General features: G+C 33.4%; 1 protein-coding gene across 1 annotated transcript; it reads left to right on the forward strand.

Annotated features, from left to right (window-relative positions):
* Positions 1-9389: 9389 nt before the first annotated feature.
* On the forward strand, positions 9390-14271 carry LOC133817963 (phosphate transporter PHO1 homolog 3-like). Its single transcript, XM_062250622.1, has 13 exons — positions 9390-10590; positions 10779-11106; positions 11206-11254; positions 11347-11418; positions 11513-11642; positions 11796-11916; positions 12103-12361; positions 12454-12558; positions 12650-12694; positions 12826-12975; positions 13065-13343; positions 13439-13575; positions 13721-14271. The coding sequence occupies exons 1-13, from the start codon at positions 10011-10013 to the stop codon at positions 13821-13823; spliced, it is 2358 nt and encodes a 785-aa protein (XP_062106606.1). The 5' UTR covers positions 9390-10010; the 3' UTR covers positions 13824-14271.
* Positions 14272-14561: the final 290 nt, after the last annotated feature.

Genomic DNA, 14561 nt, shown 5'->3' on the forward strand with positions numbered 1-14561 from the left:
CGAAGGTAATCAAGGTTTAAGTTTTGAGTTTTCTGAGTTTCTAAGCTTTGAATTGATTTTGTGAATTTTTGAGTTTCCGATTCGTTTGAACCTTGGGTTTTGAGGGTTTTGATGTATGGGGAAGCTTGGGAACTTTGTTTTGATAATTGGGGAATGTTTAGGTATGATTTTGGAGGCTTTGGAGTGATAAAATTGCGGTTGGGAATGGCCCAGGGTGGAGAGCCGCGGCCCTGCTCTTGAGGCGCCGCGGCCCTTCTTTGAAGAAGCAGGTGGAGGCTTTGTGCCTGCTGGGCGCTGCGGCCCTAGTTGGGGGGCGCCGCGGCCCTTGCCTTTGGGAACCCTGGGGGCCGCGGCCCAAGGTGCCAGGGCCGCAGCCCTTGCCCTGTTTTCGCCCCGTTTGCTCGTTTTGACCCCGGGAACTTAGTTTTAGGCCTCGGGAGTGTTCCTACTACTTGGATTGGTTGGGATTGATCTTCCGGAGGCTAGATATTGGTGTGGGAACCTATGTTGATCATTATTATTAATGATGTCTCATGTTTGGTTTTAATTAGGTGACCGCTAAAGGATTAAAGGTTGATCGTTCTCGCGGGCTGTTCTTTTAATCTTTCTAGCTCGAATCTGAGGTAAGAAAACAGTGTATGAATACAGCTGCACCCTGTATAGGTATATGACATGCATGGTTTGATATTGAGGCATGTTGATTGATATATGTGGACATGGATTTCATATTAAATGCTAGTGAACGCTAATTACCTGTTTGAGACACTGACTAGTCAGGGACCGACTCTAAAGTCGACGATCACGCATTGAATGGCTCTAAGGCATTAATGCGGGACCGGCCCTAAGGTCGATGAACATATAAGCGCTTGCCTGGTCTACGACCAGATGATTATAGCCAAGGTATATGACCCCGGTGACCGTTTGTCACAAGGCTAAGGGACGTTGTCCATAGATTTGACTCTAGAGTCGTGAGGAAGGTTATGTTGGTGACTAATCACCTTGCACCTGTCCTAAGAAAACTTATGAATGAAACACTTATCGATTAAGCCCTGGTGACCCTATCGTCACACGGCTAGAGGGAGCGATGCTCATTATTGTGACTTTTGGCTATTGTCACCTATTTGTTGGACTGATAGTCCTGAATGGTTACTATGACCGTTGTTGATATTATTTCGTGCTTTACTGTGTTTTCTTGCTGGGCCTTGGCTCATGGGTGCTATGTGGTGCAGGTAAAGGAAAGGAAAAGCTTGGCCAGCCTTGAGTGGAGAGCTTGGGTGGTGTGGTGTACATACAGGGCCGCTTGACCGCCCCGGTCAAGGAGTTCTCAGAGGGACTAGGAGTTTACCCTATTTTTGCCGCTTAGGCCGGCGGAGATTGTATATATGGAACTGTAGCAACTCTTTTGTATTACAAACTACTTGTAAATATTTTAAAAGGCTCATGAGCAGTTTATCTACTTAATGAAAATTGCCCTTTCCTTTTTACTGGTTTTGCACCTTAACCTGTTAACGACACCTAGATCACGTTCTTAACCAAAGGGCTCGGGTAGCGGGTCGAATTTCCAGTTCACCGTTCACCGTAACTGTTCTGGGGTAGCCAGGGCGTTACACATTCCAAGAACATTACCCTCAATTCCATTGCCAAAAGTAACAGGCCCACAATGCATAGGTTTTATGTCTGTAAGAATAGACTTGTCACCTGTCATATGTCTTGAACAACCATTGTCAAAATACCAAAAATATGAAGAAGAAAATCTATCATATTCACTAGTAAAACTAGCAAAACAATTTTTATTTTTGATCCATATTTTCTTTGATTGAACATTTTCCTTTTTTACTCTTTTGAAATTATCAAAATAATTGAATTTTTCAAAATATTCATTTTTGGAAAAATTCATAAGAGTAAAACACTTAGGACGAATATGACCCTTCCTACCACAAAAATGATAGATTGGAATGAATTTTTCCAATTTTCCATTGGATTTTCCTGCTGACTGTGTCCATTCTGTAGGAACAATTCGAGAACTGGATGCAACATATTTTAGTGAAGATGACACAGGAACGGCAGACGATAGCATCCCAGCTGAGATGAAGACAATTTTCTATGATTTTTGAGAACTTGAAACACCAAGTCCCACATGACTTCTTTGACCTGCATTCTAAATTTTCTCAAAAACAGTAGAACCGGGGTTAAGCATTCTAACATTTTTCTCAAGAGTATCCAAATCTTTAGACAACTTATTAATTTCAACATTTTTTGAAATTATTTCTTTTTCAAAATTTTCATTTAAGTCAGTAAGTTGTTTGATTTCAAAGGATAAATCTTTATTTTTGCTTACCAATGACCGATTCTCAGAACACACTTTCACCCATGAACCATACATCTTTTTGTAAGATTCACTCAAAGACTCATCATTTAATTCAGATTCATCACTATCAGTATTTTCTTCATCTTTTGAAACATTATTTAAGCAAAAAAATTTCTCATTTTCAGATTCAGAAACAGGCAAAATAGAAGTGAGAGCGACATTACCTTCCTCATCTTCACCACTTTCAGAGTCATTATCACTCCAAGTAGCAATCATACATTTTTTGTTCTTTTTCAAGGTGTTTGCACATTCAGACTGGATGTGACCAAATCCCTCACATTCCCTGCACTGAATACCCTTTTTATTAGTTTGAAAAGGTTTAAGAGAAGAAGGATTACCTTTTGTCATCTTGCCATTGAATTTCTTGTTTCCTATCTTATTCATATATTTTCGAAAATTCTTTGCAAGCATTGCCATTTCATTATCACCATCTTCATCATCTGACACTTCTTTTTCAGTGCTCTTGAAAGCTATGGCTTTCTCTTTTTCTTTGGAAGTACTTGGCTTGTCTTTTTGCCGAATCTTTTGATTTAACTCAAATGTACGAAGTGACTCCATCAATTCTTCTACCTTCATAGTACTGAAGTTTTTTTCCTCTTCCATAGCAGTGAGCTTAACATTGAACCTGTCAGGAAGAACTCGAACGATTTTTCTAACAAGAACAGAATCATCAAGTTTCTCACCAAGTGCAAAATACTCATTAGAAATATCAAATAATCTCTCATAAAATTCAGATAGTGTTTCAGAATCAGACATTCTAAGGTCATCAAACCTAGTTTGTAACATAATAAATCTAGACCTTTTAACATCTACAGTTCCTTCAAACCGAGTTTGAAGAATTGTCCAAGCATCTTTAGCCGAGACACATGTGGAAACAAGTTTTATAAAACTTTCTCCAACACCATTAAATATGGCGTGAAGAGCTTTATTATTATAATTGGATAATTTTTCTTCTTCTGTATCCCAAATAAGTTCAGATTTTACACATGTGCTTCCATCTTCACCTTTTTCAGTAGGAGGTGACCATCCAGACAAAATTGCTCTCCATGCTTTCTCATCTTGAGCTTTTATGAAAGCTCTCATCCTAACTTTCCAATATGGATAGTTTGAGTCATTTAGCAATGGAGGTCGAGACACCAAACTACCTTCTGCAAAGAAAGACATTTCACACAAAACAAATCAAATAGAAAATAACCACAAGATCTCACTAAGAGTTTAGTGAACTGCTCTGATACCAATTGAAATTTCATTTTTTATGATTACCAACTTAATTATTCAAATTAAATAATTAATTGTTGAACTATTACAGAAATGTTTAAACAGACACAGAGACTGTTTGAACAGAAACCAGATATGTTTAAACAGTTTATCACCAGAAGATAAAAACGAACATAAGGTAAAGAACACACGAAATTATACGTGGTATCAGCAATCTTTGCAGATTGCTACTAGTCCACGGGGCCACGCCTAGAGAAAGAAATTTATTAGAAGAATATCTAAACAATTACAAAACCAAATTGACTTATACAAATAAAGACTCCCTCTTGAATTTGTCGCAACTGTTGTAATCTAAACTCCTTGATAACTCTACAAAATAGAGTTATTTGACCACTTTTTATGTGCTAATTGTTGCTTAATTCTTGAGTTTTTAATTAATTTATTAAGTTTTTAAGTAATTTTGCATTTATTAGTCTTATTATAATTTTCTAGATTTTTATATGTTTTTATAGATATTTTATTGTTTTATGTTGTAATTTAATTAGTTGAAATTAGTGTTGTTAGTTGAATGCTAAAAATATGATTTTATTGAAATTAAATGTTATGTAAATTAAATTTTAATTAATATTTTCATAGAAGTTATATGATATATTTTATTAGTGAAAATATTTAATTTTAATTTAGTTTATGATTTATTTTGTAGGGAGTATGTTGTTTGATTGGTGTTAGAAAAGATTTAAAGCTGAAAAAAGAAAGGTAAAATGTGGCATTTTCAAGAAAGAAACAAAGAAAAGTGGCATAAGCCTCATCAGCCCACAGCTCCAGCCTCCTGGGCCTGCCTGCTACAGCCCCCTTCGGCTTAGCACAGAAGACTCCCAAGCCTTCCTGCGCCAACTACTTCCCGAAATCATCACCACACGCCCACGTCTCCGAAGCTTCCACCTGATGCATTCCTTCAGCAAACCCCCTGAAGCTCTCCCAGCCGAATCCACTCCATTCAGCTGCTCTTCTCACCAGATTTTGGGCTGCCTGCCACCAGCCAGGCCCAACACCAACTCAGCCAACTGTCTCCTCTTGCCCAGCCCGAAGCATCTCATCACACAGCCACCAAAAAGCCAAAACTCACATTTTTATTCCCAATGTTTTTCACTCAAATTTCAATTCACTCTTCCCTATTTTTCTTACCTCAATAAACATTCCTAATTCATTTTTTTATCCTAGCTTTTCACTAATCTTTTACCCAACCAAACATTTCATATTTCCAATACTCTTACACTTACTCTATTTATCCTATCACTTCCCAACACAATTAAATTAATCAATTTATTTATTTTAATTTGATTAATTTAATCTCCATATTTTTCCTATAAATAGAGTCTTGTAAGACCATTTGGGGGGCTCTTCTTCATTTTTTCAACATCTACTACACTTCATATTTTCTCTCTTCTTTTCACTATTTTCTCTACCATTTTCATCTTTTGAAGAGCATGTCAAGTATGTTATTTTGTAATTTTTATTTCAATTTAGTTATGAGCTTTTAATATTTTTTCAAGATTATTAAGATGATGATGAAGCAAAATGTAACTAGATAGTATTTTTTGTTGTATGTTGATTTCCCATTTGTGCAACATTGTTTATGGATTTTTCTATCAACGATATGCATTTTTCATCTATTATTGATTGTTAAAGTATATTACACTTAGTTCTTCATTATGCAAAAATATGATATTCTTTGATTAAATGTTTTTCATTAAATTGTTCATATTTAATTCTTAGAGCATAAGTATCATATTTTGCCTAAACATAATCTCTTTGATTTTTTGTAGTTTCATTAGGTTGTAACACAACTAATGCTTAGAAATTATATCTTATATAAGTGAAGAAAAATCCTACATTTTTAAAGTAACTTGTGCTTGAATAGAAAATGTATTTTGAAAAAAGTATAGTGTGATTTATTTCAATTATATCTAAACTTGGGAATCAATATACTTATAAATACTATTGAACTTGCATTTTATGGATTCTAATATCTTAATAATCTTATTTTACATATCTCATTTGAAAACAATTTTTCTATTTAATCTTAAATCTTTTTTATTACTTGTCTTTTATTTTTCTAAAACAAAATCTCATCAAATATTTGGAACTAGGTTAGAATATTCTTGCTTTGTTTGAAATAGTTTCTTTTGATGTTAGTCAACTCCCATGGGTTCGACCTCGTACTTACATGAACATTATATTCCGAAAAGATTCGTGCACTTGCGAGTTTAAATATTAAAACATCCTCTTTTGGGATCGACACTTCTAATCAAATTTCTGAAGTGCTAAGATCTTGAACTCCCTTCAAATCATAACACTTGCACTTTTCCTCCCGAAAAGTGACTCACGAACAAGACTTCTCCCGAAGCTTGATGAACAATGTCCAAGTGTGTTCAACCTGCACAATTAACACAAATAAAACAACACAGAAGTACACTGTAATAAACCACTAAGAACTTGCTGGACTCAAGTTCTTCACATAATAAAAAAGTCTCTCTAAAACTTGAAAAATATTTGGAAAATAATACACCAAGAGAGATGATAAAAAACCAACGACCTAAGGATGATTATATACTTTTTAGAATCCCTTTAGGTCGTGGAAAATAAATCAGAAACCAATCAGCCAATAAATGAAAAATCTTCCCAAACAGGAAAGTCAGAATCTGTTCAAACAGACTGGCAATCCGTTCAAATAGATTTATTGAACTGGACAGTTTTTAAACCCATTTAAGTTGTACACGATTTCTGGAAAAAATAAATCAGATCAAAAAATAAAATAAATACCAATAATTTCCAATTCAAGAAAAGATATTCTTTTATAGGAAATTATATATTTATTTTATTAACATATATATAGTAATCTGATTATAGAAAGACACATTACAACAAAACAGGAAACTACTAATTTCGAAAATTCTCCTTTAATTAATTTTGTCAATATTGTCAAATATGCCAATAAAAGATTTTACAATAATTATTTTTTTATCATGTATTGGAATGATTTTCATTTCATTTTTAGATTGAATAGTTATTCCATCTAAATGACAGAAAAGTCATTCCAACACTTTAGGTGATATTTGGTTGGAGGTAATAGAATATGAAATATTTTTTTTCATTCATTTATTTGATTGATTTATAAAACATTGAAATGACTTTGACTATTCCATTTAAAAGTAAGAGTAAAAATCATTCCAATACACAAATAACAAATTATTATTTTTTATTAAATTTTTGTACTCATATTAAATTTTAGGCTATTTAGGTTTTTTACCCCCCGAACTATTACCACTATCGTATTGTGCCCCCTAAATTTTTCAGGCCGTTAAAAATTCCCCCCGAAATATTCACAGTAATGTAAAGAAGGACTTCCGTTAACTTTCAACACATGTGGCTAACAGAAGGCTGACATGGCTGTTTATATGCTGATGTGTCTTAGCCATGTCAGTGCCATGTGTGTAATTTTAAAATTAAAAAATCTATAATCATATTAAAAATTAGTGAATTAAACACTAAAAAATAGAATTAATAAATTAAACCATTTTTTATGCATTAAAAAAAAATAAAAACCATATTTAAAAACAATAAAATTACACACATGGCGCTGACATGGCCAAGACACATCAGCATGTAATGAGTCATGTCAGCATTCTGTGTTGAAAGTTAACGGAAGTCCTTCTTTACATTACTGTGAATATTTCGGGGGGAATTTTTAACAGCCTGAAAAATTTAGGGGGCACGATACGGTAGTGATAATAGTTCGGGGGGTAAAATACATAAATAGCCTAAATTTTATTTCATCTCATTACTATTCTCATTTTTATTATATTGTCTTCATTACTCCCAATCAATTTCTAACCAAACAAAAAAAAATGAATAAAAATTAATTCATTTCAGAGTCCATTCATGTTCTTTCCCCAACCAAGTGGGTAGGGTTTAGATTGTGTCCTCTTGGGAGATGACATTTGTTTATCCTACAACCATCAAATCAATAATTAAATTAATTAGATAATTATTAATTATTAGAAATCTAAGTACACAAAATATGAAGTTAAAAGTTCATAAAACCAAATCTACATTGCATAACAAGATGTCATCATTTTTTAACTGGACAAAATCCAAAGCCTAAAAATCTATTCTAATCTAACCTAACCTAACCATAAAATTTATAAGCAATTTGACGAGAACAATGTTACAACAACCAGATTGACCCATGTTTATAGTTTAGACTATGAATTAGATTAGTAACAAGTTGCCCTACCGAGCTACCTATATGAAAGATTAAACAACCTCAAGTAGGACTACTAGCTATAAGGTTGGTAATTCTCATAGATTTTATCATTCCTAAATAGTACCACGTAGGCCAAAATGCAACTTGCTCACAGAAAAAATATTAGGAGGGCAAAGTATAAATAAAAATATTTGGGGGGTTGATTGTTAATTTTTACTAATTTAATATATAAAATATATAAAGAATTAAAAAAAAGTGGGTGGAGTGGCTCTGTCCTGGCTCACATACAACAATGGAAGAAAGTAACACATTGATTGACAATAATTTAACATATTATATGATAACTTATTATAATACTCTCTATGTTAATTGTTATATCATTTTCATTAGTCCATAGACCTATTAATAATTTGTCAACTACCATCACTATTTAATTTAAGTATAATAACTAACTCATAAGTCGTCCATAAAAAGGGTTGTTATTTTATTTACTTATTTTATGTTTACCACTCCTTTTCATCCTTGATAAAGATAAAGTAGGTGGGGTTCTTCTTATTTTGGCTCAAAGAACAAAGCATATTGAGGATGAGGAGTAGCACAGCACCACACCCTCATTCTGAAAAATTAGCTGTAACTTTTGTTTATGAGTGTAAAAAAGTAAAATGTACCCACTTTAGTGGTATGGGTATGGGTCCATTATTAGTATTACCAACAAAAACAACTAGCCGTGACTTTTGTTTACAAGTGTAATAAAAAAGAAATGATTCATTCCTAGAGAAAAACGACAACAGAAGAAACGCGTGTATGATTCTTTGATTTTGAGTACTATAATGTTTATACGAACAAGTTTCGCCGGCAAACTATGGACCACGTTCACCTTACCAAACCACCAGTGTACTCATAATCCAAATACATCAATTTATATCTTGAGAAGATTTTCCTCATTCATTTTAGCCAACTATAAGAATATATATATATATATATATATAGTAAAAGCACATGAATGAATGGTTAATTATATGAATATTGTATAGGGTATCATGTGGTGTTAGTGTTAGTGTTAGAGGTATTATATGGTTTCTAACATAATAGGGTAATTGGTTTTATTTAATATTGCATCTCCTATATTTTATTTTAAATTCAAATATATGATACCTAATATTAAATTATGCTAATTACCAATTATAGCATTACGTGATACCAACCCAAATACAGACTAAAACAGGTCAAGCTTATGATTCCTTATTCTAAAGTTCCCAATTTAAAGTTTTTTTAATTAAAATATGTAATCCTTTCTTTCTTTTTTTTTTAATAAAAAAAGTCCCTTACATAAATTTTTTACTAGAGTCCTAATCAGATTTTACATTTGATGTTAAACACGTTTAAGATAATAAGTAGCAACACTCTAGTTATATATTACTAATATGACCGTGTCAAAACTCAAAAGAGGGGAGTCTTAATTAGGATTTAGAGATGTGTCCCTTCATGAAACTATCGATTTTGTTTTTGATAAATAAAGAAAGTAAACGATGATTTTGAGCCTTAAATGCAATCATCTGAGTTGGCTTAACAATCAAAACTAATTGATTCTTTAAAATATTAAAGCAGATCTCACTCTCACAACTTATCTGTCATCTAATCTATCTCTACAAAACAATACCAAACCTTTTTTTATTTTTTCTTTTTGACTTTTTTTTTGTTTGTTTGTTTGTTTGTCATTTTTTCTGTTGATTTTTTTTTGACAAATATTTTTTCTGTTAATTCATTTTAGAATCCATGTAATATTTAGCTGGATACCTCTTAATGGCTCTGAACCCGAGATGCGAAAAGAAAAACAAAGATAGAGCTTCTGAAACAAATTGTTTAATGTAATTAATGATTCTCTAACCTGCTCCTTCTTTCTCCAAATATACTTTTTCTTATTCTATGCATGTGTACATATAAATATATATATATATATAAATATATATATATATATAAATATATTAAAGTTCCCATTAGTCATTACCCACATCTTCCTTTTATATATATTCATTTCAGCCATAGCCATTGATACCCAACAAAAATTAAGCTTCAAATCCATATTGCATATGTTCACGTTAGTTAAGTATCATATTACTGATCTGCAAATCCATTTGGTGTTGAAATCCAAAGAAGATGAAGTTTGGGAAAGAATTTGCGTCTCAGATGGTTCAGGAATGGCAGCAAGCATACATGGACTACGAGTTTCTGAAAGAACTCCTGAAAGAAGTGTTGAGGTTTAGGCAAAGGACCTCACCAGTAGTAACTGCAACAACTCCTAGAGGTACTTTGAGTAGAAAGGTATCTCTATACCGAGCATTTAGTGGTCTCACAAACCGATACAGGAGCGCCACATTGAAAATAGATGAAGATCAGGTGATTCTAGTGAACCCAGTTCATCATCCAGGGTCGGAGTCGGAGGAGCAGTACCAGACCATGTTCATGATGTCAACAGATGATGGGGGAGAGTATGAGCTTGTCTTCTTCAAGAGGCTTGATGATGAGTTTAACAAGGTTGTCAACTTCTACAGGAAAAAGGTGAAACAAGTTTTGGAAGAGGCAAATGAGTTAACCAGACAGATGAATGTTTTGATTGCTTTAAGGATTAGGGTTGAGAATCCTGTGTTCAAATTTGGAGAAGCTGATGTAGTAAATCTTGCTTCAAATGGGGTTTCTTTGTCTGATGGTGCTCAACCCTTGTATGATCAAAAACCAGGTAAGAATCTGAAATGCCCCTTTCTGTGCGTGCAAAATACTTTCTCTTTTTCTTTTCTGAAAATCTGGTAGGAAATACTTGACAACTGATAAGTGCTTCTGAAACTTCTATTAGTAGTTTTTTTTCATCTGGTTTTGAATCATTAAGCATCTCTGTAATTTTGACATAAAATTTCATTTGAATTGAAGAACGGCTGCATATGGATGCTATTCAAGAAGTTGAAATGAGTGAAGGACCAATGGAAGAAGAAGGTAGAATAAGCAATGAATCAAAAGAAAGTAATGAGAGAAAGGAGTATAAATGTGTAAAGGGATTTAGGCCAGCTTCATTAGATATTTTGGATAATGTAAAGATCAATGTTGCACCTGAAACTCCAATCTCTACTCTGAGAGGCATCCTCATGAGTTCAACCTCTGACTTCTCATTCAGCAAGGAAGAGCTAAAAAAATCAGAAGAGTTGATGAAACAGGCGTTTATGGAGTTCTATCAAAAGCTTAGACTGTTGAAAAGCTATTGGTATGTTGGTTTCTCTTAGTTATACAGAATGAAATTAATATAAAGTTCTGTCTTTTGTTCTGAATGTTTGACAGACTATGTTTCTGATGAATGTGGCAGTTTCATGAATCAACTGGCATTCTCAAAGATCATGAAGAAATACGACAAGGTCACTAATCAAACTTCACTTCTAATTTATCATTGTGGTGTGGAATAATAACTCCTGTACTTAAGTTGTGTACTAAAACTGTGTTAATGCAGATAAGTACAAGGAGTGCAGCAAAGGCTTATTTAGAGATGGTGGATAAGTCTTATCTGGGCAGCTCTGATGAAGTTAGTTCTAGCTCTCTTCTATTTATTTAATAAATAAAGCATATATATAATTTCGCTGAAACTTAGCCTTATAGTACATATCTGGTGCACACAGGTTAGTAAGCTAATGGAAAGAGTGGAACCCACCTTCATAAAGCACTTTGCGAATGGAAACCGTGCAAAAGGAATGAACACTTTGAGGCCAAAAACAAAAAGAGAAAGGCATAGGACTACATTTCTATTGGGTAAGATTGATGAAAAGTGATGAATATCTTGTTTTGGATTAGTGTCTGAGCTAGTCAAAATTCAAAAGCTTCTTCTCCATCTCAGGGGTGTTTTCATTTTAGTGAACAATCTAAGGGAAATAAATCCTCTTCTGAACTGCCCTTCAAATGCAGGCTTTCTCTCCGGTTGCTCAATTGCTCTTGTGGTGACCATCATTGTGCTTGTACAAATAAGAAATCTTCGTAAAAATGAATACAGTGGTCAATATATGGAAAACATATTTCCTCTTTACAGGTAAGTTCTAGGTGCTCTAAGAATAGTTTCTTCAAAGATGTGATAGAGTGAATTATGAATGAACTATATTATTATTTCATTTTGAGAGTGTGGTTCTTATTTATTTGTAGATGAAATATGATTTCAATTAACTTGACTCAAATATTTTGGGAATGAAATTGCATAATGTTGACTATCTTTTTGCAGCCTGTTCGGATTCATAGTCCTACATATGCTCATGTTCTCAGCAAACATATATCTTTGGAGGCGATACCGAGTCAATTATCCATTTATATTTGGTTTGAAACAAGGAACAGATCTAGGCTACAGACAGGTGTTTCTTCTTAGTGCAGGTCTTTCTGTCCTCTCTTTGGGTGCAGTCATCTCAAATTTGGATATGAAGATAGACCCAAAAACACAGAGCTTCGATTTGTGGACAGAGTTAGTTCCCATGGGACTAGTCCTTGTGAGTATTTGCACAAACTCATTACGCATGATTCATTAGTCAATCCAAAAATCTTTGTTATGTTCACTAACTAAAATCCAAAATCTTTGCAGGTTCTGCTTCTCATATTAATCTTTCCTTTCAACATACTATACCGGTCTACTCGCTTTTTCCTTGTTGTATCTGCTTTTCATTGTCTCTTTGCTCCACTCTACAAGGTATAGGACTTAAATTTCACACAGGCAGATATATTTAGATTAATCTTGAAGCAGAATATACATATTAAACTCTTCCATGTATCATTTGTAGGTTACCCTTCCAGATTTTTTCTTGGCAGATCAGCTTACAAGCCAGGTTTGAACATTTGCTTACTTCAACTTGTATTTATTAATAACAAACATATATATATATCAGTTCAAAATCACATTCAAGAAATATCCCAGATCACATTCCTAATTTGATGAGACTTTCTATATCTTAATCAGGTTCAAGCCTTCAGAAGTTTAGAATACTATGTCTGCTATTACTTCTGGGGAGATTTCAGAAAAAGAGACCACAGGTGCCTCGAGAATGATGTGTATAAAGCTTTCAATCTTGTCGTAGCTATTATTCCATACTGGTTTCGTCTTCTTCAGGTATTCTAATGTCATGCCAAGTTTTTTTATACTTAGTAATATCATCTTTAAGACAGTAATTCTGATGCAACAGTCTATATAATTTGCAGTGCATCCGGCGGTTGCTAGAGGAGAAAGATGGAATGCAAGGGTTAAATGGCCTCAAATACTTCTCAACCATAATAGCAGTCTCAATGAGATCAATTTATGAACAGAAAAAAGGTCCTCTCTTTAGATTCCTGGCTATAGCTAGCTCTGTGATTGCAACAATAGCAGGCACATATTGGGATCTTGTCATAGATTGGGGTCTTCTTAGGCGAGATTCGAGAAACCCCTGGCTGAGGGACAAGCTTATTCTACAACAGAAAAGTGTCTACTTTGTGGCCATGGTAAGAACGAAACCCTCAGGTCCTAATAGTATGAAGATAAACTAATAGCTTAGCTTCTATGGTAATGATTCAATTTTGGGTACTGGACACTGCAGGTGGTGAATGTTGTGCTGAGACTTGCTTGGATGCAGACAGTGTTGCAATTTAAAGTTGATTCTCTTCATCCAAAGGTCTTAGTTGCAATTGTTGCCTCCTTAGAAATCATTCGCCGTGGCATTTGGAATTTCTTCAGGTTCTACCATATTCATTTTGCAGTGTTCTATTGCCATTAGTATCTTTAACATAAGATATTAATTAACAACCAAGTAATATAAGAACTTTTAGTAGATTATAAGTGATGTGAACTAACAAGGATTTGATGATGTTTAACTTGTCAGGATCGAGAATGAGCACTTGAACAACGTAGGGAAGTATAGAGCATTCAAATCAGTGCCTCTACCTTTCAACTACGATGACGAGGATGATGAGAAAGAAGCGTGAAACATTGACATAACAACAGAAGATGTCAAGTGTCAACTATTCTTTTTTTGAAGTGTTCTAGGATAGAATTTATTTGTACAAAAATTAATTAGTTGGGTCCGTGAGTACTTGACTTGTGAGTGTGTACTCCATGATTCGAACCCTGAAATTTTTTGTATCATTTCCCCTCTTCCCAAAAAAAAAAGGAAAAAGAAAGAGAGAGAGAGTGAAAAAATTATTCAAACAAAAGGAATTTCTATAGAAAGAAAATAGATGATTTGATCTCATATACCAAAATTTTCTTCTTCTTTTTTTTTATCTGTTATAAAGTACATAAGTTTTTTTTTTTACTTTTATTTTTTCAGTTTGGCTTGCATTTGGAGTAGATGTTAAGTCTTTGGATTTGGATGTGTTTGTTGGAGATTTGGTCGGATTGGAGTTTTGAGAATGGACAATTTTTGTTCTCTTTTTTGCTTATACATATATATATATATTTATATGTAAATTAAATTTTCATTTGAAAGTTTAATTAAAAAAATGATGAAATTCATTAAGAAATTATGTTTAAAGTATTATGTGGAAATTACACCAAATATGGTAAAATTTCCAAAAGTTTGATAAATATGGCAGTTTAAAATTTGTGAATTTTATATGGCTTTTTTTGGCCATATTTTTTTAATGATTTAGTTGTAACACCATATTTTAATTTGTTTAACTTTTAGTAACCAATTTTGATATTTTGTGAGGATATTTTTGTCA

This window comes from Humulus lupulus, chromosome 2 (genome assembly GCF_963169125.1).
Source record: "Humulus lupulus chromosome 2, drHumLupu1.1, whole genome shotgun sequence".
Lineage (NCBI taxonomy): Eukaryota > Viridiplantae > Streptophyta > Magnoliopsida > Rosales > Cannabaceae > Humulus > Humulus lupulus.

What these genes read in the sequence shown, in the direction of transcription:
- LOC133817963 (XM_062250622.1), top strand. Translation starts at nt 10,011, where the DNA reads ATGAAGTTTGGGAAAGAATTTGCGTCTCAGATGGTTCAGGAATGGCAG. An exon ending in TTCCCATGGGACTAGTCCTT is followed by an intron (nt 12,362 to 12,453) that starts GTGAGTATTTGC and finishes AAATCTTTGCAG; the next exon opens with GTTCTGCTTCTCATATTAAT. An exon ending in CAGATCAGCTTACAAGCCAG is followed by an intron (nt 12,695 to 12,825) that starts GTTTGAACATTT and finishes TATCTTAATCAG; the next exon opens with GTTCAAGCCTTCAGAAGTTT.